We start from the raw sequence: 27533 nt of genomic DNA, 5'->3' as shown, positions 1-27533 counted from the left end.
ATTCATAAATTCATCTTAGTCTTTCGTTATCTGTGGCAAGTGCTAGTTTCAAAAGGATTTTGAAATTATCTGGATGTGTCAACTTCAGGAAAGTATTTGCTGCGCTTTCCACAAACAATTGATAAATTGGCAAGCTGCCTAGTTCATTATTTGTGGATTAAAAACCAAACAGGCAGAGCCTTTCCAACACTCCTATCCTAGACTAAGAGGATTGACTCCTGTGCCTATGCAAGTTGCCATCTGCTGCAGCATTGTTGGGAGAGGAAAATCTCATTTTACTTGGTTAAGTAGGGAAATTTAACAGCTGTTGGGAAAGAGCTGCTGATGCCCTCTAGGGTTTTAATGAACTTGCTGCCTTATGGATTTTCCCATAAAAGCACAGTATATTAACTGCAGTTTTAAACTTCACTCCTTTTTCACATTGTACAATAGTAGGTTGATTTGGAGAACTGGGAATGTGTTGTAGATGTGCACTGTGGCATTTGTCAGCATTTCCCTCCCTACTACAATTCCTTTAGACCTCTGGACAGATTGTTCCTTGGGTTGTGGTAGCTGTGTGAGTGAGGAGCCAATCAGGTTTGGAGGCTACACTGAGAAAGGGGAGAAATTGGTGGGTGGAAGAGAAAGTGGGGGGCAATTCACCCCCTTCCTCTTACACAGGTCCCACAACGCCAGGGATTATGATCTCCTGGGTCTAAGGGTCTTCTGAAAGGAAAGGGAGTGGTTTCCACCTTCCATCAGTAGTTGGCTGGATGCAATACCTGACTTCTTTAATAAGGCATGCAAGTAAGAAACAAATCTTCTGCTGGTAGAAACCACTCTTGTGTTGGAGGAGGGCTCCTTGCACCAGAAGAAAGTGATGTCATTAGTGGAATGGATAAATTAGATCCAGTCCAGCAAGTTGCTAGTCCAGGCATCATTGCAAACTATAATTGCATGGGCCCATTAGAGTATTTCCATAGACTGAAGGATTTCTGCCTGCTGGGTGTGACTTCTGTTGCCGCTCCTGTCCTGCTGCACCAAAACATGGCCCCCAAAAGCTGCTCCTGGAGGGGGGGGTCACATCCTCATGGAGCAGCATTTTGGGAGAATTTGAGGTTGCAAGGGGGGGGGGGGAGATGAGCAAATTTTGCTTCATGAGCAGAAAGCCTTCCATCCACAGAGATGGTACAGTGAATCTAAAGCACAGTTTGTCGAAACCAGGAGGACAGAGATCAAAGAGAGAGGCAAGCCAATGTTTTTCTGTTATATCTGAACCAGGTATATTTCCTTTTGTCCCTTTCATTTGGTTCTTGGGACAAGGTTTCCTGTTAACATGATATCTGTATATCTTGTGAGTTATTGAGGAAGCAGCATAACTACCTGCATATAGGGTTGCCAAGTCTAATTCAGGAAATATCTGGGGGTGGCGCCAGGAGACTTTGGGTGGAGCCAGACTTTCCCATTTCCAAAATAAATACATAAAAATACTGCAGTGCAGTTCACCTGAATAGTCATCATTTCCTCATCCCCCAATAGTTGCAATTCTAGTAAATGAAAGTGTAAACACACAGAAAGCAGCCAAGATGCACAGTTTGCAAGCTCACATTTTTGTGATCTCATTGGGGCTTTATTCACAGGAACTGCTGTTCTTTAGGCTAACACTGGCAAATAAAAAGAGAGAGAGGTGTTTTCCTGCATCTCATAAACAGGTTCCTATACAAAGACTCTGAAAACAATGCAAACAAACACAGACACACACACACACTTACTGGGTCTGGTTCCTCCACAATGACATCTGAAAAATACAGGGGCTACCCTGCTGCCGCTCTCTCTCTCTCTCTCACACACACACACACACACACTCTCTCTCTCTCTCTTACTTACTCTGAAACGAAAGCAAAACAAATGGAGGCTCTGCTGCTGACCCTTCCCCATGAAGTACGTCCTGCTTCCTGCTCAAATTTTAAAGGCAGGAACACACACAAACACACATTTTCAAACGGGACCTGTTTGCAGGTTTCTAAACCTGCCGGAGATCTAGATGGCTGTGGGAGCGGGCTTCCCTCCGCCAGTCAGCTGGCTGGGGGTGGGGGGAAGCCTGTAAAACCGGGGGATACGTGCTGGGACCTGGATATTGGGAAGCCTACCTGCATAGTCTGTTCTCAGATTCACTTTGTAGTGTTCACAGCTCTCTTACTGTCCTCAGTTCCCTCTTGATTCTTTTCAGCATTCTGAATTTTGGAGAGTTCACACCTTTTGAGGATTGCTTCTTGTGCTGCACTCTAAAGTCATAGGACCATTCCCACTAATTGTTCCCTTGTTTCAAAATGTAAAAATTATTTCACTGAACTGCTTTGCAAAACACACAGATGTTTCCAAGCCACTCAGCATACATGTATAACGCCTTTGCCACATTATGTTTTTAGGCAAGAGAGTGACTGACAGGAACAGTTCTGTAGCTGAGATAATGTTCCTATGAACAAAGAGGAACAGATAACTTCAAGGTTATTTGATTCTCTTATTTTACTATCAACTACTATAAAGGATTTTTTTGTGCCCATTCACAATTTGTTCTTTGGAACGTAGCCTTGTAGTTCCCTTGCTTATGTTTGAAAGCTGAAGGAATTTTTTCAGCATATATTTGTCTCCAAATGCTAATATTTTGAGTCTTCAAGCTATGGTTAAAGGAGGTTTAAATATTACTAGCCCTGTGACTAGTTCTAAAACAATAATTAATGTCCTTTGCATGCTTTCTATCTTTTACAGTACCTGTTGAAAGTCAATGAAATCAAGATTAAAAAAGGAGTTGACTTGCTTCAAAATCTCATCAAGTATTTCCATGCGCAGTGCAAGTAGGTTTTTATATCTTTGTTAGTAATATTGTTCTTGAAACATATTTATGTCTTCCGCATATAAACTAATTGTGGCAACAATGTTTTTGAAGACTCGAATGCATAATCTCACAATCAGCTGTATCTATTCTGCTGCTGTCTTCCCATCAAACTGAATGGTTGAAAAGGTCAATTATTGTCATGTTTGGTGTAATATTTTAAGTGAAATGAAGCATTAAGCTGAAGCACGCAGTTGTCTGCAGTCCGTAATTTCCACATGGTCATTTGGCATGATTAGTAATTTCTTTGTGAAAAGGAAGGAGGCAGGCAGTTGTAACAGCTTTCACATTTTGCAGAGTATGTCTAGTGACAGACCTGATTTTTTTCAAAGGGAAAATGCACAATTAGGGATTAGTGTTCTGACAGCTCTGAGTTCTTACTTATTTTCAGTACTGAAACATTAAAGGATGAATGATTTGAAAGTGGCAGTGGGGTATTAGACAAGGCGTCCCCTTCTCCCTTGCAAGTGCCCTGCAGCCATTTTCTCCCCAGCAAGGCTGTGAGACTGGACGTAAGCCTGGCTGGGCAATAACCAGATGGTGGAGAGACATTTGAAGGGAACAATGTGGATTGTGTGTGGGGGGGAGGTTAAAGTACTCCCTGCCAATGTCTGCTTCTGTCCTGCACGTGCCTCCTCCCCCCTACCTCAGCCCTGCATTAGCGTTGCAAGATAAACATTAGAGCGGGAACCCTGTAAATGTCTCCTAACATTTGGTTTTGCCTTAAAGAGAGAAGTTTTGGATATTTCTTACATACTTCCCAAGTTTTTAAAGCAGAGTACTGTGTACCATGTTAGGATCTGTAGCACTGCCATATGCTACCTTTCCTGACTGCATTTGTTCACTGGGAAGAGTGCATCTTTAATTCTTTTGTGTGCAGATAGCTACGGTGTATTGATAGAGTTGTATTGATAGAGTTGGATCCCAGGGCTGGCGGGGGGAGGACAGTGCTGGGGACGATGCCCTCTATCAAATCTGCAGTGCCCCCACTCCAATCTTCCCTTTCGCTGAAAGGATTCAGTGAACCCTGAGTAAAAATTTTATGTACTTAAGGGTGTGCATGATTTTCACTAATTCCCCCTCCGTAAAGAAGACCTCCAATTGTCCCCAAGCTATTATAGATGCCCCAGTCATCCTCCAGAAAGTCTTTCTAGGGGCATTTTGAGGTGTTGTAGCAGGAAGAGGAGGGTGGGAAAGGCGTGCTTCTGCAGACAGGAGTTCTCCTATCTGCAGAAGTTTATCACACATTGGATAATTGTTTTGTCTGCTTTGATTTTTATGTCCAATGTTATGTATCAGTTTGAGATTTATTTATTTTTTTTAAAATGGAATTGCTCTGAACAGTGCTTTGGGAGCAATGGTTGAAAAATGATCCAGAAAGCCTGGAAAGAAATAAAGGAAAGGGGGGGGACTCAGCAGGGAGGACGAGGGTCTAACTTCTTAAGGTGAGTTGCCAGGTCCCCCCTACCCCACTGACAGGGGATGGAGGGGTAGGGTTGCCAAATCCAGGTTGGAAAATTCCTGGAGATTTGGGAATGGAGCCTGAGGAGGATAGGAACCTCAGTAGGGTACAGTGCCATAGAATCTACCTTCCAAAGCATCAGTTTTCTCCAGGGGAGCTGATCTCTGTAGTATGGAGATGATCTCTGTAGTATGGAGATGAGCTTTAATTCCAGGTAGGAATTCCAGGTAGGATGGCATCCTTATTCTCAAGGATACCTCAGATTTTGGAGCCTTTAATAAACAATTAATGAGATGTAAAGAATATGCATATACTCCAATTATTCTGAGAGCGGATGCTGCTTTGGGGTTGAGATGGGACTGGGATTCCTCTGGCTTCTAGTGATTGCCTACACAGTTTCAACAATGATTGCATTATTGCTAGGGCTGGAAATGTTTTATTTAAGAATAAGAGCTGAAATGCTCAGTTCTGTATAAAAATTCCAAATTCTGAACTTCCTGCATTTATATGGCCATTTCAGAGGCTGGTGGATATATCCACCAGCCCTGTGCATGCAGTAAACATCACCACCCAGTCAGGAGCTTTGCAGAAGTCCACTTGCAGAAATGTGCATGAGTAAAGATTCCTTTTTGTTTCATTCATGGAAGAATGCCAGTGTCACGGCTGGGGCCGGGTCAGGCAAAGTCCAGAGGCAGTCCGAGGTCTGTAGCCAGTAAGCAGGAGGGTCCGAGGTGCCAAATCCGAATCACTGTAGAAGTATCGCAGGTCTGAGGTCCAGAAGCCGAGGTCAGGGAGTCCAGAAGTCCAAAGCCAAAGTCAGGGAGTCAGGAACCAAAGTCAAGCCGGAGTGGATGCTAGAATGTCAGGGAGATGACTAGTTGCTTCCACAAAGCTTCCTCCCAAAGCCCACAGCTATATAGCCCTCTGCTGGCTGTTGCCCGTTTGGGCTAATTGCTGGCTCAGGGAGGCAGCCAGGATCCTGTTACCACTCAAGCATCCTTGCTCTTAGAAGGGCCAGAATCCTCTCAGAACTCAGGGCTCAGGGAGCGTCTTGCTTGTGAGCGTGCCGCCCTCCTCCGATCCCTGAGGTCCTGCCGGAGGCGGTCACGCACACGAGCCACCCGAGAGGGCGAGGCAGGGGGGCTGGGATCTTCTCCAGCAGGAGGCAGGGGCACTGGTGCAGGTGGCAGGGGCACAGTTTCCTCATCAGACTCAACTTCCTCTGAAGGGTCCCCAGCACCCATGACAGCCAGTGAGGTGAATCTGCAGTGCTTGATTGCTCTGTGTGCATATCACATGCTCCTGAATGGGCAAGGAGCTACAAAATCTGGGCTGCTGCATTCAAGTGGAAGTACAGGATGCTTTAATTTCTTTGTAATCTAAGTGCTTATTGTAGGTGTTCTCACATAGAGATACAAAAAGTGACTTGGGTCATGAATGACCTGCGTGTGAACGAGGCAGTAGAAATTCTAGAACAGGAAATCAGAAATTCTTAATTTATGGCAGTCACATTGGAGACAAACTCATAATAAAACATGGAAGGGTACAATTTTTTTGTGGCCATGATCCAAAGCAGCCAGATTAGATGTAGCTCAGGAACCAGACAGGTAAACTAGAAATTTCTTTGTAGTATCCATTGCTACAGCTCTTAACAAGAGTGAACAGTGGCTTGTCTTGTTGAGTGTGGAAGTTGCAGCAGCTGAGACTCCAAAGAGTGCTTCCGCGGGTGCATTTTCCATACCTGAGGTGCATAAATGACTCTGCTGGATCACAGCCAGTTACTCCATAATGAGACCATAAAGTGAATGGGTTTTTTTTATGTGAGAGAGAATACCATTCTGTCTCTATTTTTAAGCCCTTTCAGACTGCTACAAGTAATGTCAGGGGTTTTTGTTCTTCATTAAAATTTGGCAGCTGGTCAGTTTCCACTTTTGGCTGTCCTATGTAAGTAAAAAGCTAGTAGAAATGCAACATATTATTGGAACAAATATAGCAATGGGGATACCATAACCATCTGTTTTTCCTCAGAGCATCAAGCAAGAGCCTAGGGCATTGAGGGTGAGAATTTTGTTCATGTAACTTTTTCCTCTTCCTCTTCCTCCTTCCTCATTATGGAAATCCCTTAAGATGAATCACAAGATTTGCAGAAGAGCTGCTCTCCACCCAGTGTTACTGAATCTTGCCAGTCCCTTTAATTTCATATCGGAAAGCAAATATGTTGGTGATAAAGTTCCTTCACAGAATTCTTCTTTTCATCAGTCTGTCGTGGAGTACATAAGCATATATATTAGTCAAAGCTTTTGTGCCTTGTCTGTTCAGCAAAATTCAGGTGCTTTAAATTAATTTTTACAGTTTCCTTTTTTTTTAAGTTACTTTCTTCCAAAGCTTCTTTCAGGATGGTCTGAAAGCTGTTGAAAGCCTCAAACCTTCAATAGAAAAGCTCTCCACAGACCTTCACACAGTAAGTCACTTGGAGGTTGTGAAATGTAGAATTCTGATTATATTTAAAAAAATTTTTACAGCTATTTTCATCAAAGCCATATTTTGCCAAAGAAACTTGTATGCCAGTCTGAATGCTACTTAAGTGTGATTATTTTAATAGGAGTTACTTCTAAGTAAATATAAATAGGACTATGGTGTTAATTTATTTAGATTTATTACAGGATTTAACATGCTGTACTTTTGAAATGTCAGTGTGATATGGAAATTACTCCTCATGCTTTTCTCATAATGTTATGCTAGATGCATAACTTATCAGTGTAATTGGACAGTTTAAGGAAGGAACTCTCAAGGTATAGATCCTGATGTAACCTTTCCTACATCAGCATCTGAACCTTGAGAGAGATCATGAGATCATGCATACCCTGTACCTATCTACTGCATTCATATGGGCAAATTATTACTGGCACCCACACCCTTCAGCTTGTGACATCAGCTTCAAATTAACTGTGATCAGGGCCAGCTTCTCTCTTAACTTGGACTTGATAACCAGTTTCAGATTCCAATTTCAAGTTATCTGTGGGTAGCATTATCTTCAGTATATGTTGGGGTTGATGTAATACATGAGGCTGTCCATCAGGTATGATCTTCCACAAAGTCCTGACTCTGTATATTCTAGGGATGCCAGGTCCTTCCAAGTCCCCAGAGGGGGACCTTGGGGGGCATTCCAGGAGGGGACAGAAACAGCCCCAATGTGATGATGTCACACAGAAGTGACATCACCACATTGGGGACCAGTGCCTCCACTCCAAGCCACAAATTCACAGCTTGAATTGCAAGAACATCCTGCCTCCCTCCCCCACATTTCCCAAAGCACTTAAAGGATCCCTTTAAATGCTTTGAGGAAGAAGCTGGGGGCGGGAGGGGTCACACATGCACTCCTAGCTGCAGATTTGTGGCTTGGAGTGCATGGATGCACAGCCCCCCCCCCCCACTTCTTCTCAAAAGGATTTAGAGGGATTTAAAAGTGCCCACCCCTCTCCCTTCTTCCTGCAAGATTTAAAGGACCCTCTAGTTGATTGGCAGGCCAATCTAGTGAAGGGCCCTTTAAATCTTGCAAGAGGAGAGAAGTGGCCACTGGCAGTCAGACTTGAAGATGGGACTTCCTTCAGCCAGCTGGCCGGCTGACAGATTGGAGCCCCCAAAACCAGGGGAACCCCAGTGTGGACCTGGGAGATGGCAACCTTGGTATATTCCCATTTTTTGAAGTAAAGTACACAACAACCAATAATGGAGCTCTTTTTTGGTTTTAGATTTTCCTCTCACAGTGGTTTGCTTGGGGCCAAGCTTGTTAGAAAGTAAATTTCCTGCCATATATTTTGCTGAATGTGTGTTTTTTCTTTTTCTCCTTTTCCTTTGCCCTGTATTTCTGCTATTGTATTGTCATTTACTGTGTTGTTATATAAGTAATTATTGTCAAATTTTTAGTACAATGGTATGTTTTGAGAGTCTAATGTCACACTTTGCTAACAAAGATGTGTTTTTTATTATCTGCTGCTCTTTAGATTTTTTCAGTTTAGTTTCATGTTGGTTGTTTTAATTGATTTTCTTGTAAACCGTCTTGGGAATTTTTATAAATGACTTAAGTAGTAAGAGTTTAAGTCAGGACTTTTTTTGTAGCAGGAACTCCTTTGCATGTTAGGCCACCACCACCACCCCATGTAGCCAGTCCTTCTGGAGCTTACAGTCGCCCTGTACTAAGAGCCCTGTAAGCTCCAGCAGGATTAGCTAAATAAGGGGTGTGTGGCCTAATATGCAAAGGCATTGCTGCTACAAAAAAAGCCCTGGTTTAAGTAAATGAGTAAACTGTGATAAAAGCCAAGGGGTGACAGGGAAAAGAATGGAGAAGGAAGGAAAGAGGACACATTATTCTACAGCCATGGTTAAGGGATCAGGCTCATTACATCTGCATCAGCCAAAATGTTCACTAGTGACAAGCAGTACATATCTAATTTTGAATTCTCATCATGTCTCCATTTCAGATCAAGCAAGCACAAGATGAAGAAAGAAAACAATTAATTCAGCTTAGGGATATTTTAAAATCTGCACTTCAAGTTGATCAGAAAGAGGTGAGCATGTAGGGTGATACATCTGTAATGGGAATATTAAAGTGTTGGGTGATTTTTTTAGCACCATCTTCATGAAATCAGAACTCTGTTTTTAAGAATTAATAATTACAGCCATATATAGATTTCTTAGAGAGGTTCTGCAAGACATTTTCTTTTTTCCCATAGACTTCCTTGCTTGCCTTTCAATAAAGTAGCATCAAGCATATACCGGAACTATGGATTATTTTAATTACTCAGGGAGAGTTCAAATATCATGTTTTGCATCCAAGTGATGGCTTTTGGAATGGTTCCCAGAGATGCATATAAGTGAAACAAAAAACATTTTTAGTTCAGTGTGCCACATTGATGCAGTTTGTTCAAGGACAATCCTGTAAACTAGCAGTGGATTTTTGTTCTAGACTCACACTTGAACAAACTGTATAGGTTCAAAATTTGGAAGCATTAGAAAATGCACCCTGTGGAAACAAAACATGATGTTGGAACTAGTACTCTTTCAGATAGTGTGATAACTGCAGTTTCACATAGAATTCTGTCAAGGGGCAACCCAGCCTCTTTGGGCCCAAAAGTCTGCCACCAACTACAGATTTAGTTATTTTTTAGGTCAAACGATAATTCTTGTGTAAGATAAGGAAAAAGTTCCCTCCTTCCTCTTTTCTGCCTTAGTTTGTAGAGTGTGCTTGAATAAGTAGGCTCATGAGGGAAAATACAGTCTCTGAATTAAATAACAAATTGAAAAATGTGTTATCATCATTGAATTTTAAAATGCTGAATTAATGTGTTTAAATCTTTAGGATGTCTTTCCCAATTATGGTAGAGATGACCCTCAGCCTACTTGCAGGGCCTCTAGTTATACTTGGGTGGAGTTGAGCTCCATTCAATTCAGCAAGAAATGGGAATGCCTTGTCTCAGCAGTAGACATGCCTAAGCATTCACATCATTGTCCAAGAGCCAGAGAGTGCTGAAGTTGTATGTAGACCAGAGGTTTGCTTGATGCTTCCTCCACAACCACACACTGTGCAGGAGAAGCAAGATTACGGAATCTTACCAGTCCTCTCCAGACATGCTACTTAGTCCAGGATTTCTATGATTCATTCATTACGTTTTAATGGGAAATTCTGATAACCTTGTTGACTTTTCATTGCAGTTCTTTTTTCTGTGTTGCTTTTCTGTCTTTTTTCAGATCTGATTTGTAGGAGTTTTTTTTTTAATGCTGTTGCAGTGCCAGGGTGCGTGAACTGTCAGTGTACATCTGAGGTTTCCCAGAGCTACTTCCCCTTTACATATTCATCCATTCCTTCATCTTCCAGCATAATTAATTTCTTCCTTTTCTTCCATGAGTCTGCTGGTTTCTTGACTATTTCTGAATAAATTGTAAAATCTTCCCTGGGGTTTGCAGAGGGAGGCTTGTTTTGCACTTTGTAGCTTGCTGAAAGCATTGTTCTTCAAAATAAAAATGCATTATTATTTAATAATTTCAGTATAATAATTAATACAAATTATGACCAGTGTCTTTGGCTGGCTACAATATATTTTTTAAAAGTTTAAGCCATCTACCTCCCAAGGGGGATAAAAGCTGATTCTTGTTTAAAAGAGCAATGAGTGCTGGGAGAGAATCAGCTAGCGCCAAGGGAAGAGGAAGTTATTAATTTCCCTAAAAACAATGGACCAGAAGAAAAATCACGGGGAGAAGTGGGTCATTTTCTGAAATGGCTGGAGTGATGGACCTGTGTAGCTTAGGCTCACCTAATCCCATCAGATCTTGGAAGCTAAGCAGAGTTGGTCTTGGCTAGTATTTGGAGGGTGACATCCAAGGAATACTGTGGTTGTGACACAAAGACAGGCAATGGCAAACCACCTCTGAAACATCTCTTGCCTTAAAAACTAGCTTGCTACCTAGTGGTGCATAATGCTAAAAGAGCTAGAACTTCTGGTTGCCAGACCATCTTAGGATCTCCTGGCTATCCTACACACAATGCCATACGATGATTAATTGATTGATGGACTAGCCTCTGGGAGAATCAGGTTTCAATTATTATTCTGCTGTGGAAGCTACCTTGAGTTAGGCACACTCTCTTAGCCTAACCTACCTCACAAGGCTGTTGTTGTGAGGGTAAGGTAGAGCAGTGGAGAAAGATGCGATGAATCACTTTGGGTGGTCACGGGAGAAAAGCAGAATATAAATTTTTAAAATAAACATACAATAGGATTTTGTTCATGGATTTTAATAAGATTATGGAGCTGCATTTCTACTTAGAGCTAAGTGCTTGGGGGAGCACAGTGGGCGGGCTTCTAGCCCCACTGGTGGACCCCCTGATGGCACTTGGGTTTTTTGGCCACTGTGTGACGCAGAGTGTTGGACTGGATGGGCCATTGGCCTGATCCAGCATGGCTTCTCTTATGTTCTTATGCTAGCAAATCACTCAGCAGTTCTCATGAATGGTCCCTTAAGGTGAAAAGTTGTCTGAACCTTGCGAAGTGCAAGTGACTGGTGAAAAAATTCAAAGATACAACCAGCACATGTATTTCCTATGTATCTATAATTTTGCTTGGCTGTGGCTTTAGGTACTAGTGAAGGCGCTGGTTGAGGCAAGGGGCCTTAGGAACATAAATCCTTTTTGTCTGAGCTATACTCATAATCCAGGTCCAGGAATAAAGCTTGTATCTATTTCTGTAGTGTTTGAATTCTGTATTTCTTGCTTGGTAGATATAAATATATATTTCAAATGGCTTTCAGTTGCACCAGTTCTTGATTGCACTAAGAATATGAGTGCAGGCATACAATGTAACCATCCTGAAAATCAGTGGAACATTATGAGTGCATGTGCAAAAGAGCACTCACAAATCTTTAGTACAGCTTTAATTTAACCTGTTAATATTTCTCTTTGGTACATTGCCCTGTATATTTTTATACCATAACTGATCTTCTTTTCTTTCTAAAATGCATTTGCCTTTTGTGACCGAAGTCTAGGAGAGTAAGTCCTTTTAATATTTTTGGAACTCGTACGTTGCATGTTTTGTATGTGCATTTCAAATAACTGGGTTGCTCTTCCTAAAGTGTCTGCCTGAATCTCTCTACAGATTTGTGTTTTCCAAATTGTTGGAACATAGACTGGCTAATCAACATGTACTAGATAGTGGATACAAGCCAAATATGGGGGAAAAAACATTTTCTGCTAAAATCCAGACGCTTGGCTTTTCTTTACCTAGAAGTCTCTCAGAACTCTTTGTTATGTTGTGATGGGTGTTCAGTAAATCCATTTGTATATAGATTAGTGTTGTATATTGTCTCAGGTGTGTAATTATTAACTGGCTGTAATAGCATGTATTCTTTTTCATGTTTGCAAAAATACGGCTTTTGAGGGGGAAAGTTCCTAAGAAAATGAAGCAGTTTGTGGGAGCCTGTTGTGTTTGCTGTAGTTTAAAAACCCTGGTTCTGGATGTGCTTGACTGATGGAGCAAGCTGTGTTTGACTGATGGAGAAAACATTAATTTTAGTAGTTATAGACTGCCTTGAAGGATCTGGTGAGGTTCTTCACAGCTTAACTCATTTTGGATTCCAAAGGGTATTATATGAAAACTGAACATGTGTGTACACAGGGCTTTTTTTGTAGAAGAAGCCTAGCAGGAACTCATTTGCATATTAGGCCACACATCCTGACACCAAGCCTGCCAGAACTGCATCCCGGTGCATTCTTGCTCAAAGAAAGCCCTGGTGTGAGGGGTTTTTTACGGAGAAACAAATTGCTAAATGTGTGTGTTAGTACACTCAATGGGATCATGGGAACTTTTCCTAATTAGCATTGTATCATTAGCTCAGTGACCTATGGAAGTTGTCTGCAGATATTATCAGAAAATGATATCTAGGTGGTGTCATCAAGGTAGAGCAGAGCTTTGTAGGTTCATATCGCTAAGGAATCTGGAACAGTATTTAAAGAGCTCTCAAAGGCAGTCAAGATGAATATTATGGAATTGGCTCACTATAGTGACTTAAAAAAAGCATAATAAAAAAATCAGGTACAAGATAAGATATAAAAGCAAGTAATATTGAATTACAGAAGTGCAATTACCATTACACTATAGTGTTTTCAGCTGGGAAAAAAACTTGTGAAGGTGGGGAATTTTAAGGGCATGGATGTTGTCTGGATTTCAAGTGGCTGCTTTTTTGCCAGGCAGTAGAGGAAGTGAAGGTTGCTTAGACATTGTTTGTGATCTAAGCAAGTTGCAGAAATGTGTAGCTATTTTATTTGGTCTCCTGTAATGAGTCATGGAATAAGAAAAAAAATGATGGGATGAATTCTGAGAAGATGAAGCTGCAACTGGCAGGGGCCCAGCATTTTGTTGTAACCCATTTTCTTCCCCCCTTTAGGATTCTCAGCTCCGTCAGAGTACCACATACAGTTTACATCAGCCTCAGGGAAATAAGGAGCACGGCACGGAAAGAGATGGGAGCCTCTATAAGAAAAGTGATGGGTATGTATCATAGGGACTGCTGCTTTAAAAAGGTAGCAGACAGCTTGTGTTCTTGAGAGTCTGAATTCCAGTTACACCAAAATTTAGATCATGATGTCTCTCGTTTTTAAAACTAGAATCAGAAAAGTGTGGCAGAAGAGGAAATGCACAGTTAAAAATGGTTTCCTTACCATTTCCCATGGTACAGTAAGTATTTGTTTATAGTATTCTATACACACAGTTTGTTGCTAATACAAAAAAAAGTCAAATTAGGCTGTAATTGTATTTAACGGAATAGTATGGAATCAGCTAGAGTCTTTGCAGGGTATGTTTTTTTAAAAAAAGACAACTTGGCAAAATTGCCATGAGAATTAAACAATCTTGGCAAAAAAACCTTCCTTTAGTATGCTGATTATAAAAACAACCACTGTACTGTGTTAAAAATAATGAAAGGAAAAACGGCTAGATGTTTAACTTCTTCGATTAAAAATAACAAGAGTTTGTTCAGTGCCAACTGGTGTGCAGACTATAAGAAACATTCTGTGAAAAATGCTGTGTTGTGGTGGCATTACATTTGGAAGAAGATCTCTAATGCACAGGGATTTTTTAAAATGCAAAGTGAAGTAGAGTGAAAGATGCTAATTCAGCCTTTTTTACTTGCAGGAGTGGGTGGAATATTTACTCACATGCAATCTAAAAATCATTGTTGAGGAGAGGGTGGGTAGGAGAGCTGTCACGGGCGAAGTGGCCCTGTCAGATGGATTTTAATTATGTTTTGCAAAGTAAGGTCTTTTGTAAAAAAGGTTTCAGTCAATGAATATGGCAACAGTTCTCCAAACTGGAAATAAAAGTTAAGAGTAAGGTTAGTAGCTGCCATTCCTTTGGAAATGAATCTAAAAATATGAAACATGCTTCGGTAGATGTACCTGGTTTTAAAGATAGTGGTTTTTGTTTCTGGATGCAAGTACTCCCTTACTAAGGCCTAAATATGTCTACAGATGCCTTCCTGCCCCCACAATATGATGTTTGTTAATTTAATAGATTAGTGCCTTCTAAATTTCTCTGAGGTTAACATCTTTAAGAAAGTAGCTAAAAAAAGAAATGGAAAGAAATTTTAATCTGTGCGCCTTGTTGATAAGTCTTTGTTGGTTATCATGCTGAGTTTGCGCAGTCTAATGGTTCTAAATTGCAAAATGTGTTCTCCATGAAACTGGCCTGCAAGGTAATGCTAAAGGGCTGCTAGTCTGGTGTTTTACCAGCTCTTATGTACTGACCAAAGCGCTGTTGATTTCCATTTCATATGCAAAAACACATGTCATTGTTGTACAAATAGAAAGGGTCATGATAAGAATAAATTAGTGATTCGTGGGTAACATGTTGATCCATTTTCATCTTCAGAATCTGTTTTACATTGCTTTGGAACATCAACAGACTCTACCAAGGGGTGCCAGCTAGCCAGTTTTTGTTTTTATCTGACTAGTTTCCCACCCCCGGTATCCAGTTAAGAACAGTGACCACGCACTGAAATCCCAGCATTCACAGAAACTGCCCAGGTGCTAGAAGGGGCACTTCATAGCTTGAGCATATTTCTCCTGAATGTATTGTATACATCATCACGGTTGTTCTTGCCCTGATTTCTTACTTGGTGACTCATATATCCTTGTCGCTTCAGAATAGATATCAATTTTCTTCAGCCGGGAAGACTTAGTTTATGGCTTTTAAAGTTTTGGCCACATACTCATCCCAAGATCCATTTTTGCTCCAGGTCATAGAGCTGTTTATAGTGCTTCCTTTTTTTCTGTAACTTGATAAGGTCATTACAATAACTGACCATATATTGTGGCTGAAATGGTTTCTTTTGTGTCTGTGTGTAATGCTTGTGTTGGCATTCTTGAAGAGGTTATTGTGGGTGGAAAAGAGCTGCTGAGGTATGAATTTGCCAGGGTTTCATTCCCCATGAGTAGATTTAATAGATTTAAAAATGCCAGATTCATTGGCATGGTTATAGTTTCTCCTTGGGGAATGAAAGGAGCAGAACGCATCCTTAGGAACACTCCCTCCTTAGGATATTCTAGGAAAGAACTCCATCTCAGATCAGACCCTGGTGTCATAGTGCATGGATTTCAATACTTTACATGTGTGGTGTCATTTATTTCTAACCTTCCGGGGTCATTTTTCAGTTATCTGCATTGTACATCCCAATTTCCGCATGTCCCATTTATGGAGAAAATATGGTTATTGCCTCTTTCCTGTTTTCCTTATCAGATGTACATCTCAGTATCTTTGTGCTGGGTTACTCTATAATAATTAGATTGTCCCTAGGGCTGTGGGCTGTGTTTTGTCACAGTCATCTCTTACCTCTTTCTAACTTTAAAAAAAATGTTTAACAAGGATTAGGCCAGTAATCATTAATGCATCTTGTTCACATTTTGTGTTGTTTAATTGCAGAGATTAATTTGCTTGTAGATGAGTAAGTGCAAAGTTTAACAAAAGAAGATAGACATTTGCTCACTTTGGCTCTGTCTCTCTTTTCATAGCCTTATTGTAGTCGCTCCATGGCTCCTGGAGAGCCATTTTCCCAATTACTATGAAGTGAAAAGACTCACATTTACGTCTGTCCCTGTTATGGGTCTGCACATCATAGGCTTGCAGCTACTCATTCCTTCAGCTGTAGCTGTTTCAAGGTGGGAACCACCTGCCAATCACAACCTGTAGGCCCACTTTTCTGAGGCAGGTGCTATCATGAAGGTAGAATGCCAACAGGGGGCTGGGGGCTTTCCAGTGTTTTGCACTGAGTGTCACATGTATGACTATCTGCCCGCAGGACAGAAGTCTTAGGTGTGTGCTCGATGCAAGGAGCTCCTGGTCCTCAGGGAACGAGTTAGTACCCTTGAGGCCAAGGTGACTGACTTAGAGAAGCAGAGGCAGTCAGTAAGGCACTCGGAGAAGACTCTCGGGGACGTATTAGATGAGCCCCACTCTGAACATGGCAGCCCCATTGCTGCTAGGGAGCATGAGGGTTGAGAGGGAACAGGGCACCGTGCTGAGGATAAGGGGAATGCGCCCTCAGAAAGGACCTCTTCTTCAGTTGGTGAGCGGGTATCCTTTCGCGCCAAGGAACCATCCCTGGGCAGGGAGAGAGGGGGGTCTTGGTAGTTGGTGATTCGATCCTTAGGCAAGTAGACAGCTGGGTGGCAAAACCGCGTACCATATGGTGACTTGCCTGCCTGGTGTGAATGTAGCAGATATTATGCGTGTAGTAGATAGGCTGATAGACGGTGCTGGGGAGGAGCCAGTAGTCGTGGTGCATGTTGGCACCAACAATGTGGGGAAATGCAGTTGTGAGGACCTGGAGGAAAAAATTAGGCTGCTGGGCAGGAGACTTAAGGCCAGGACCTCCAAGGTAGCCTTCTCAGAAGTGCTACCTGTTCCACGTGCAGGGCTGGAACAACAGGCACAAATTAGAAGTCTCAATGTGTGGATGAGACGATGGTGTAGGGAGGAAGGGTTTAAGTTTGTTAGGCACTGGGATGCTTTCTGGAACAAGCGGAAGCTGTACAAAAGAGACAGTCTCCACTTATCCCCAGATGGAACCAGGCTGCTGGCGCTTAAAATCAAAAAGGTGGCAGAACAGTTTTTAAACTAAATCTTGGGAGAAAGCCAACTGGAGATTAAATGTCTCTGGTTCGGGAGGACTCATCTCAAAGAGATGAAGGGTTAGCTGTTACTTTTCTACCACGTAATGGATCAGAGTTGTCCACTGAGATGGTGACAAACAGTATGGACTGTCTGCCAAAGTCTTGAGGCAGCAGGAGGAAGGTTGCAGGCCTAGCTTGCCTGGGAAATTATAGATGTTTGTATACAAATGCTAGAAGTGTTCGAAGTAAAATTGGTGAGTTGGAATGTTTAGTGTTGGGAGAAAGCATAGACATTGTGGGAATTTTAGAAACTTGGTGGAATGAGGAGAATCAGTGGGACACGGTGATTCCTGGATATAAGTTATATCAGAAGGATAGGAAGGGAAGGGTTGGAGGTGGGGTGGCTCTATATGTCAGAGAGGGTATACAGTCCAGTAAGACTGAGGTCAGAGAATTAGATTCCCTTCTAAAAATGCTTTGGGTTGAAATAGAGGGCCCAAAAGGAAATTTAACTATGGGAGTTTATCGCCCACCAAATCAAAAGATAGAGGACGATTATAATATGATGGAAGGATTAAAGATAGCGGCTAAACATAAAAACTGTGTCATAATAGGTGATTTTAACTACCCGCAGATTGATTGGGTCAGTATGTGTTCAGGTCGAAAGAAAGAGATTGAGTTTCTAGATGCTCTTAATGACTGTGCTATGGAGCAGATGGTCACAGAACCTACCAGGGGTGGGGCGATCCTGAATTTGGTCCTAAGTAATGCCCAAGACTTGGTGAGAGATGTAAAGGTGATCGCACCGCTTGGGAGCAGTGACCATAACGTTATTGATTTCACCATTTGTATAAATAGAGAGTTGCCCCAAAAGACCAGCACAACCACGTTTAACTTTAAAAGGGGTAAATTCTCTGAGATGAGGAGGCATGTGAAGAGGAAACTGAAAGGAAAGGTAAATACAGTCCAAACCCTTGGGGAAGCTTGGAGGCTATTTAAAACTACAATCCTAGAAGCTCAGATAAAATATATACCACAAGTTAGAAAAGGCACAAACAGGTATAAGAGAAGGCCTGGATAGTTAACAAAGTACTGGAAGCTGTAAAAGGTAAGAAGGACTCCTTTAAGTGGTGGAAAGCTAGTCCAAGTGAGATTAATAAAAGGGAACACAGGGTGTGGCAAATCAAATGCAAGACTGTGGTCATGCAAGCAAAAAGGGACTATGAGGAGCATATTGCAAAAAACATAAAGACCAACAATAAAAATTTCTTCAAGTATATTAGAAGCAGGAAATCAGCCAGGGAGGCAGTGGGGCCCTTGGATGACCAAGGGGTAAAAGGATTATTGACAGAGGATAGGGAAATGGCTGAGAAGCTGGATGCATTTTTTGCCTCCATCTTCACCGTGGAAGACGAGAAGTGTTTGCCTGCTCCACTAATTTTGGAAGGGGTGTTGAAAGACCTGAGTCAGATTGAGGTGACAAGAGAGGCGGTCCTAAAACTGATTGACGAATTAAAAACTAATAAGTCACCAGGTCCGGATGGCCTACATCCAAAAGTTCTTAAAGAACTCAAAGTTCAACTTATGAATCTCCTGACAAAAATATGTAATCTTTCATTGAAATCTGCCTCTGTTCCTGAGGACTGGAAGGTAGCAAATGTCACCCCCATCTTTAAAAAGGGTTCCAGAGGCGTTCCGGGAAATTACAGGCCAGTCAGTCTGACTTCAATACCGGGAAAGTTGGTAGAAAGCATTATCAAGGACAGAATGAGTAGGCACATTGATGAACATGAGTTATTGAGGAAGACTAAGCATGGGTTCTGTAAGGGAAGATCTTGCCTCACTAACCTGTTGCATTTCTTTGAGGGGGTGAACAAGCATGTGGACAAAGGGGACCCAACAGATGTTGTTTACCTTGACTTCCAGAAAGCTTTTGATAAAGTTCCTCATCAAAGGCTCCTTAGTAAGCTCCAGAGTCATGGAGTAAAAGGACAGGTCCTCTTGTGGATCAAAAACTGGCTAATTAATAGGAATCAGAGAGTGAGTATAAATGGGCAGTCTTCGCAGTGGAGGACGGTAAGCAGTGGGGTGCCGCAGGGCTCAGTACTGGGTCCCATACTCTTTAACTAGTTCATAAATGATCTGGAGTTGGGAGTAAGCAGTGATGGGGCCAAGTTTGCAGAGGACACTAAATTGTTCAGGGTGGTGAAAACCAGAGAGGATTGTGAGGCACTCCAAAGGGATCTGTTGAGACTGGGTGAGTGGGCGTCAACATGGCAGATGAGGTTCAGTGTGGCCAAGTGCAAAGTAATGCACATTGGGGCCAAGAATCCCAGCTACAAATACAAGTTGATGGGGTGTGAACTGGCAGAGACTGACCAAGAGAGAGATCTTGGGGTCGTGGTAGATAACTCACTGAAAATGTCAAGACAGTGTGCAATTGCAATAAAAAAGGCCAACACCATGCTGGGAATTATTAGTAAGGGAATTGTCAGGTCTTTGGTGCCCCTCCTGGTCCCCCGGCGTCGCCGTTGCCCCACCCGGGCACTCTGGGGCGTTCCCCGGAGGTCTCAGAAACAGGGGGGTGGGCACTGGGTTACTTCACCGCAGGCCCCCGTTCCCTCCTGGCTGTGCTATGGCTCCTGTCCCTCTCTCTCGCGAGGCAGCCTCTTTGCGCATCAGCCAGCTCTCCTCAGCGACCTCCTCCCTCCCTCCTTTTATGCTTCCCGACCCATCCCCCCCCTCCCAGGACCTGCCCCTCTCTGGCTCCTCCCCCCTTCAAAGCCCCAGACGCCCAGGAGAGGTGCGTCGGGGCCGGGCTGACTGGGCGTGCCTCAGGCGTCCCAGCCCTCAGCGGCGTGCTGCAAGGGAGCGTCTCGTGCTGCGACGAGCTGAATGGCTCTCCCTCTTGCTCTCCGGCGTCTTGCCCCGGCCAGACCTCACGGACTCGAAGCCGGGCTCGCCGTCTGGGAGGCATCGCTCGGGTGGCTGCTTTCGCCCCGTCAGTCGAGGTGAGGGGTGGGGCCTCCACAGGGGCTTGGAGAGGTGGGGGGGGCTCTTGGGGCGATGCCGGGGGCTTGGAGCGGCTGGCAGGCGCCGGGGGGTCTCCTCCGCGCAGTCCCTGCCCGGGCTGGGCGGGACACCCCCCCCCCCCCGTGTCCCTTGCTTCTCCGCTTCCTCCTCGAAGACCCGGGAGAGGTAGTCGGCCACGCGGTGGTCGGCCCCGGCTTGATGGTGCACTGTGAAAGAAAAGGGGAGAAGAGACATATACCAGCGAAGGACTCGGTCATTGGAGTCCTTCATCCTCGACATCCACAGCAGGGGGGCGTGGTCCACCACCAACCGGAAAGGGTTGTTGGTGAGGTAGAATTTCAATGCCCCGACGGCCCACTTGACCGCCAGGGCCTCCTTTTCTACGGTGGAGTACGCCCGCTCGGCGGGCAGGAGCTTGCGGCTGATGAATAGGACCGGGCGTTCGTCCCCAGGGCCCCCCTGGAGCAGGGCTGCCCCGATACCGGTCCCCGAAGCATCTGTGTGCAACACAAAGGGCTGGGAGAAGTCCGGGTTTCTCAGCACGGGGTCTCGGGAGAGGCTCGTACGCAGTGCCTCAAACGCTGCGTCTTGGGCTGGCCCCCACTGGAGGACGTTCGGGCACGCCTTCCGCAGGCAGTCCGTCAACGGGGTGGCCACTGCCGCAAAGTTGGGGATAAATTTGCTGTAATAGCCCGCGAATCCCAAGAAGCGCCGTAGCTGCTTCTTGGTGCGCGGGCGGGGCTGCTGCTCCAGGGTGACGACCTTCTCGGGCAGGGGTCGGAGTTGGCCTTTCCCTACCAGGAACCCTAGATATTTTAGCTCCTGGAAGCCGAGGCGGCTTTTCCGCGGGTTAGCGTGGAGCCCGGCGGCCTGCAGGGCGTGGAGTACCTGGCGGAGGTGGAGCAGGTGGGCCTCCCAGGTGGGACTGCACACCACGATGTCGTCGATATAGGCCCGAGCGAAACCCTCGCATTGGGCTAGGGCCTTGTCCACCAGCCGCTGGAATGTGGCCGCAGCCCCATTCAAGCCAAAGGGCATGCGCTTGAATTGGAACAAGCCTTGTGGGGTGGCGAAAGCGGTCTTTTCTCTGTCGGCCGGGTGCATGGGCACCTGCCAATAGCCCTTGGTGAGGTCCAGGGCGGAGAGGTACCGGGCCTCCCCCAGCTGGTCGATTAGGATATCGGCCCGCGGCATCGGGTAGGCATCGAATTTGGCCAGTTTGTTCACTTCCCGATAGTCCACACAGAAGCGCACGCTGCCGTCGGGCTTTGGCACCAGGACCACCGGGCTGCGCCACTCACTCTGTGATGGTTCGATGACGTCGAGGCGCAGCATCTCCCTTACCTCCCGGGCGATCACGTCCCAGCGCTTCTGTGGGACGGGCCTCCACCGGGCGCGTGCCACCTGGCCTGCAGGGGTTACTACCCGGTGCTTGACCAGGGTGGTCAGGCCCGGCTGGTCGGAGAATACCGTCGGGCACTCGGCCAGGACCTTCTGCAGCTCCTGTCGCTGGCTGGGGGTGAGAGCAGCGTCCAACACCGGGCCTCCCCCGGCGCCCCCCACGGTCGTCCAGGGCAGGGTTCCGTCCGGGAGCTCGCCCGGATCTTCGGCCACGAGCCCCTGCTCCGGCTGCGCCTCCCGCCGCACCCAGGCCTTTAGGCTGTTCACATGGAGGGTCTTCCTTTGGCGAGCACGAGGCCCGCACTGGACCTCGTACGTCAGGGGACCCAGGACTCGGGTGATTTGGAAGGGTCCCCGCCACGGGTCCCCCTGGCTCTGGCCCATCGCTCCCCTGTGGACCAGGACATCGTCTCCCGCCTGGAACCCGCGGGCCCTAGCGCCCTTGTCATAACGCCTCTTCTGGACCTCCTGGGCCTGTGCGAGGTTCTCCCGGGCCTCCCGCCGCACGTCGTCTAGGCGTCCCTGCAGCTGCCTGACGTACTCCTCCGGGGCCTCTCCCGGCACTGCTCTGCCTTGCACCCACTGCTCTCCGAGCAGGCCCAGGATGCCCCGGGGTTGCCGCCCGTACAGCAGCTCGAACGGGGAATACCCCAGGGATGCCTGGGGCGTCTCTCGGATGGCAAAGACCAGCGGGTCCACATAGAGGTCCCAGGCAGTGGGGTGGTCATATGCTGTCTTCCTCAGCATGGCCTTCAGGGTCTGGTTCATCCGCTCCACCAGCCCGTCAGTCTGGGGGTGGTGGACGGAGGTGAAGAGCTGCTTGATGTGCAGCGCCTGGCACACCTGCCGCATGAGGCTCGCCGTGAAGGGTGTGCCTCGGTCTGTGAGTATCTCCCAGGGCAACCCCACATGTGCGAAATAGTGCATCAAGGCCCTGGCCACGCCCGCGCTCTTCATGGTGGGCAGGGGGATAGCCTCCGGGTACCGGGTGGCGTAGTCCATGAGGACCAGGATGTAGCGGGCCCCACGCGGGGTGCGGGGTAGGGGCCCGACAAAGTCCATAGCCACTCGTTCGAACGGGACCCCCACTATGGGCAAGGGGGCTAGGGGGGCTTGCGGCTCGGCCCTAGACGCGAGGCGTTGGCAGATACCGCAGGAGCGACAGTAGGCCTGGACCTCCCGGGCTACGGAAGGCCAGAAGAAGTTGGCTAGCACCCGGGTCAGAGTACTCTTCACCCCCTGGTGGCCCGCCCATTGGTGGTCGTGGGCGCCCTTCAGGACCTCGGGCCGGTACCTGTGAGGGACCAACAGCTGCTTCCCGGGGCCCAGCCGCCCTTTTACCTCTCTGAACCACACACCCTCTTCCCGGATGATTCGAGGGAGGCGCCGGCTCCGGCGCTCGTCTACAACCACCCCGTCTCGGACTGCTTCGTGCCGCCGCAGCGCCTCCAATTCTTCGTCTTCGGCCTGAGCCTCCACGAACTGCGGGTCCGCCGGCCACGCCTCTCGGCCACCCGCCACGGGACGTTCTGCGTTGGACGGGCCCTCCCCGGGGTCGCTGTCCTCTGTCTCCCCAGCGGGGGCGGCGTCATCATAACCGGCCCCGGCAGGCTGGCCTGGTCGGCCGGGGTTGGCTGCTTCCACTACGTCGCCAAAACGCGGAGCGTCCCGCCCGAGCAGTATTGGGTAGGGCAGGCTGCTTACTTTGGCGACCGGCACGCTCCAGTAGCGGCCTAAGTATTTCAGTGGGATGGACACCACCGGGCTTCTTTCGATGTGCCCATGGACGCACCGGATGGCGGCGGTGCGGATGACAGGCAGCGGGGCGGGCACCAAGTGGGCTCGTATCATAGACAGCGAGCTGCCGTTGTCGACCATGGCCTGCAGTTGCCGCCCTCCCAAGGACACCGGGATCGTCCAGGGGGGGGGGCGAGCCCCCGCCTCAGCCGTCTGCCAGGACTCTTCCCAGCTCACGTCGCACTCCATCAGGGGGCACTCGCGTTTGAGATGGCCCCACTGGCCACAGGTGAAGCAGGGCCCTATGTCTCCTGCTGGACGGCGGGCCTCCGGTGGCGGGTGCCCCTCCTTCTCCCCCTCGCGGCCTCCGGGGCGTAGACCAAGTCCGGGTAGCGCCGGGCGTGCTCCGGGCCTCCACCACCCCGGCGTGGCACGGGCCGGCGGCGTCCGCGCCCGGCCCCCCCGGTCTCCGGCCCCGGGCGCCCTCCCGGGTGTCGCTCCTGGGGCGGCCCGTCCGCCGGGTGGGGGCAAGCCCTTCCCTGGCTTGCCGCCCTCTGCGCGGAAGGGCAGGCCGCGGTGGTCGGCGGCCTGAAAGTTCTCCCACAGCTCCTGGACCTCGCTGAGACGGGTTGGCTTCCAGCAGGCCACCCAATGGCGGGTACGCGGCGGCAGCACCTGCAGCAGCTGCTCCACTACCACCAGCTCCACGATGCGCCGCCCGTCGCTGGTGGTGGGGTTGAGCCACCGGGTGGCGGCATCCTTGAGGGTCGCTATTGCTGAGCGTGGTCGCGTCTCCCCCGTAGGCAGCCAGGAACGCAGCTTCTGGCGGTGGGCCTCAGGCGTGATCTCTAGGCGGTCCAGGATGGCTGCCTTGAGCGCTGTATAGTCCGCCGCCTGAGCCCGCTCCAGGGCCTTCATGGCAGCTTGGGCCTCCCCGGTCAGGTAGGGTCCCAAAATAAAGGCCCACTGCTCTCTGGGCCAATGAGCGGCCTCAGCCACTCGCTCAAACGCTTCCAGGTATGCCTCGACATCGTCCTCCGCCCCCAGCTTCGTTAGAGGGGGCCAGGGGCTCCTCCCGGCGCCGAATGGTGTTGGCCCCGCCGGCTCCGGGCGGGCGAGGAGCGCCTGGTGAAGATCCCGCACGAGGGTGGCTTGGGCCGCCGTCTGCTGCTGGGTGACCTCCCGTAGGAGCTGCGCCTGGTGGTCTGCGAGCCACTGCCCAAACTGGGCCAAATCCACGGGGGCGGGGTTAGTGTCCATGGCGGCGGTCCGCCCCACGTGTATCACGGAGTCCTCACTTGACTCGTCCGTCGACGACTCGCTGGACTCCGGCTCAATGGTTGGGGTCGCCACTCGGCTTGAGTGCCACCCGGGCGGGGCCGGAATATGGGGGCGTGGTCGTCCTAGGCTCGGGAGAGTGCCCGCCTCCTCCACCACGTTGTCAGGTCTTTGGTGCCCCTCCCGGTCCCCCGGCGTCGCCGTTGCCCCACCCGGGCACTCTGGGGCGTTCCCCGGAGGTCTCAGAAACAGGGGGGTGGGCACTGGGTTACTTCACCGCAGGCCCCCGTTCCCTCCTGGCTGTGCTATGGCTCCTGTCCCTCTCTCTCGCGAGGCAGCCTCTTTGCGCATCAGCCAGCTCTCCTCAGCGACCTCCTCCCTCCCTCCTTTTATGCTTCCCGACCCATCCTCCCCCCTCCCAGGACCTGCCCCTCTCTGGCTCCTCCCCCCTTCAAAGCCCCAGACGCCCAGGAGAGGTGCGTCGGGGCCGGGCTGACTGGGCGTGCCTCAGGCGTCCCAGCCCTCAGCGGCGTGCTGCAAGGGAGCGTCTCGTGCTGCGACGAGCTGAATGGCTCTCCCTCTTGCTCTCCGGCGTCTTGCCCCGGCCAGACCTCACGGACTCGAAGCCGGGCTCGCCGTCTGGGAGGCATCGCTCGGGTGGCTGCTTTCGCCCCGTCAGTCGAGGTGAGGGGTGGGGCCTCCACAGGGGCTTGGAGAGGTGGGGGGGGCTCTTGGGGCGATGCCGGGGGCTTGGAGCGGCTGGCAGGCGCCGGGGGGTCTCCTCCGCGCAGTCCCTGCCCGGGCTGGGCGGGACAGGAATGGAAAACAAATCAGCCAGTATCATAATCCCCCTGTATAAATCAATGGTGCGGTCTTATTTGGAATACTGTGTACAATTCTGGTCACCGCACCTCAAAAAGGATATTATAGCATTGGAAAAAGTCCAGAAAAGGGCAACTAGAATGATTAAAGGTTTGGAACACTTTCTCTATGAAGAAAGGTTAAAACACTTGGGGCTCTTTAGCTTGGAGAAATGTCGACTGCAGGGTGACATGATAAAGGTTTACAAGATTATGCATGGGATGGAGAAAGTAGAGAAAGAAGTACTTTTCTCCCTTTCTCACAATACAAGAACTCATGGGCATTCAATGAAATTGCTGAGCAGTCAGGTTAAAACGGATAGAAATAAGTACTTCTTCACCCAAAGGGTGATTAATATGTGGAATTCACTGCCACAGGAGGTGGTGGCGGCTACAAGCATAGACAGCTTCAAGAGGGGGTTAGATAAAAATATGGAGCAGATGTCCATCAGTGGCTATTAGCCAGTGTGTGTAGTGTGTGTGTGTGTGTGTGTGTGTGTGTGTGTATATATATATATATATATATATATATATATATATATATATATATAGGACCACTGTGTGTCACAGAGTGTTGGACTGGATGGGCCATTGACCTGATCCAACATGGCTTCTGTTATGTTCTTAAGAACTATGGGCAGTTTATCAAAAAGCCACATGTGATTCCTGAGTCTCTGAGTGAGCGTTATTGCCCTTGCCCTTTTGAACAAGAGAAGGGAAACAAAGAAATGGTAGGGGTGGGGAGGAAGTCTAGAAGACAGACTCACCTTATTGTTGGTGGCAGTGATGTCTGGTTGGTAGGGGTTTTGCCAGAACACAGTTGCATATATGCATAGTAACTACTGACATTCCAAATCTAGGTCTGTTGGTTAAATTCCCATGATTAGCATCTCAAAATCTGCCACTAGAATAGGCAGGTTGGTGGAATAAACACCAGTCCCCATCAATAGAAAGCTATTTGTGCACAGGAGCAGATCTTGCTATGTTTGACTTAGTTGTATACTGCCCTGCAGTTATACCAGTCTATGATGCGAGAGGATCATCATGGAATGAAGCCCAGTAAGGCCTATGGACCTTATTGATTAGAAATGCAGAACTCTCTTTCCCACAATAAGTGCCTTGTAAATGTTTTCTTAGTTACCATAAGGAAAGCTGCACCTCTTTAAGTTACAACAGTCATATTGTGCAATACATTCAGCGTGTACAGTATGGATGAGCTGCATGTGCATTAAAACAGTGGTGACTAATGCCTCATTTACCAAATGCATTTAGTTTAAAGTGTTCCATGTTGATTTTAATAAGGTGTAGTTCCAAGTTATCATGCTTCGGTCTAGAAGTTTAGCATATCATTCATAAAAGTGAAGCAACCAGCTGGAGACAATGACTAGTAGTTTGCAAGGGCAGATTCTATAGGAGGGATGGAGTTTATGTTGTGCTGCCTTATCGTTGACCATGCAAGCCGGTGCAACCTCAACCCCATGCATTATGCGATGATTTGCTAGCCATGGCCCGGATTCAGAAGACTGAGTCCTGCTCTAGGTGCTGTCTCCTCTTAACACAAAGCAGCATGGGCTGGTGATTTGGAAAGTTGAATGAAATGGGCAGGATGGGCTGCCAGAGCTTGTCATCTCTGCTGCTAGTTTCTCTCCTAGGGCTCGCTTATTTATTTATTTATATCCCGCCCTCCCTGCTGAAGCAAACTCAGGGCGGCTCACAACAATAAAACATTTACAATTCTGAACTTTAACAGTTAAAACCTGAAACAAATTAGACAATGAACAATTAAAACATTTTAAAAACAATTTGGTGCTAGTGTTATTTCTAGTGTCTTCAGCCCTCGTTGGGTATCCTCATGGCCTAAATGTGGTGTTTACATTGTTCAGCTGCCCATCAACACACCCATGCCTGTTGGACATGACTGGAGGCAGGTAACAGCGTTCGTTGCTGTCAATGGATCATGTCCCTGTTAGTAGCACACGGTGGTCACTCTTAGTGTGTAAATGCGAGCTTTGACCATTCTGCTTACCTCAGCACATCCTAGCTGTACTTCTCTCTTTTCAAGTGTTAAGGCAGCTGCTGTCCTCTGAAAAAAATTATTGTTTCCAAGAAAAATGATGTTGACTTGTACACTGAGATATCAAACAGGAACCTTCCAGAAAAAAAGGGAAGAAATGCTCTTTTCGAAGAATGCTTTTCCTATAGGCACTGGCTTCTTCGTAACACCAACATAAGGTC

General features: G+C 47.3%; 1 protein-coding gene across 1 annotated transcript in view; it reads left to right on the top strand.

Moving 5' to 3' along the window:
• Nucleotides 1-27533, top strand: part of ASAP2 (ArfGAP with SH3 domain, ankyrin repeat and PH domain 2) — a 128696-nt gene that overhangs the window by 67655 nt on the left and 33508 nt on the right. Inside the window, exons 7-11 of the mRNA XM_060234071.1 lie at nucleotides 2749-2834; nucleotides 6720-6795; nucleotides 8816-8902; nucleotides 13269-13372; nucleotides 13489-13558. Coding sequence (XP_060090054.1) covers nucleotides 2749-2834; nucleotides 6720-6795; nucleotides 8816-8902; nucleotides 13269-13372; nucleotides 13489-13558 — 423 coding nt within the window. The remainder of the gene's footprint in view (nucleotides 1-2748; nucleotides 2835-6719; nucleotides 6796-8815; nucleotides 8903-13268; nucleotides 13373-13488; nucleotides 13559-27533) is intronic.

Source organism: Heteronotia binoei, chromosome 1 (genome assembly GCF_032191835.1).
Source record: "Heteronotia binoei isolate CCM8104 ecotype False Entrance Well chromosome 1, APGP_CSIRO_Hbin_v1, whole genome shotgun sequence".
Lineage (NCBI taxonomy): Eukaryota > Metazoa > Chordata > Lepidosauria > Squamata > Gekkonidae > Heteronotia > Heteronotia binoei.
The sequence above is the reverse complement of the archived record's forward strand: the minus strand, read 5'-3'. Positions and strand labels throughout refer to the sequence as shown.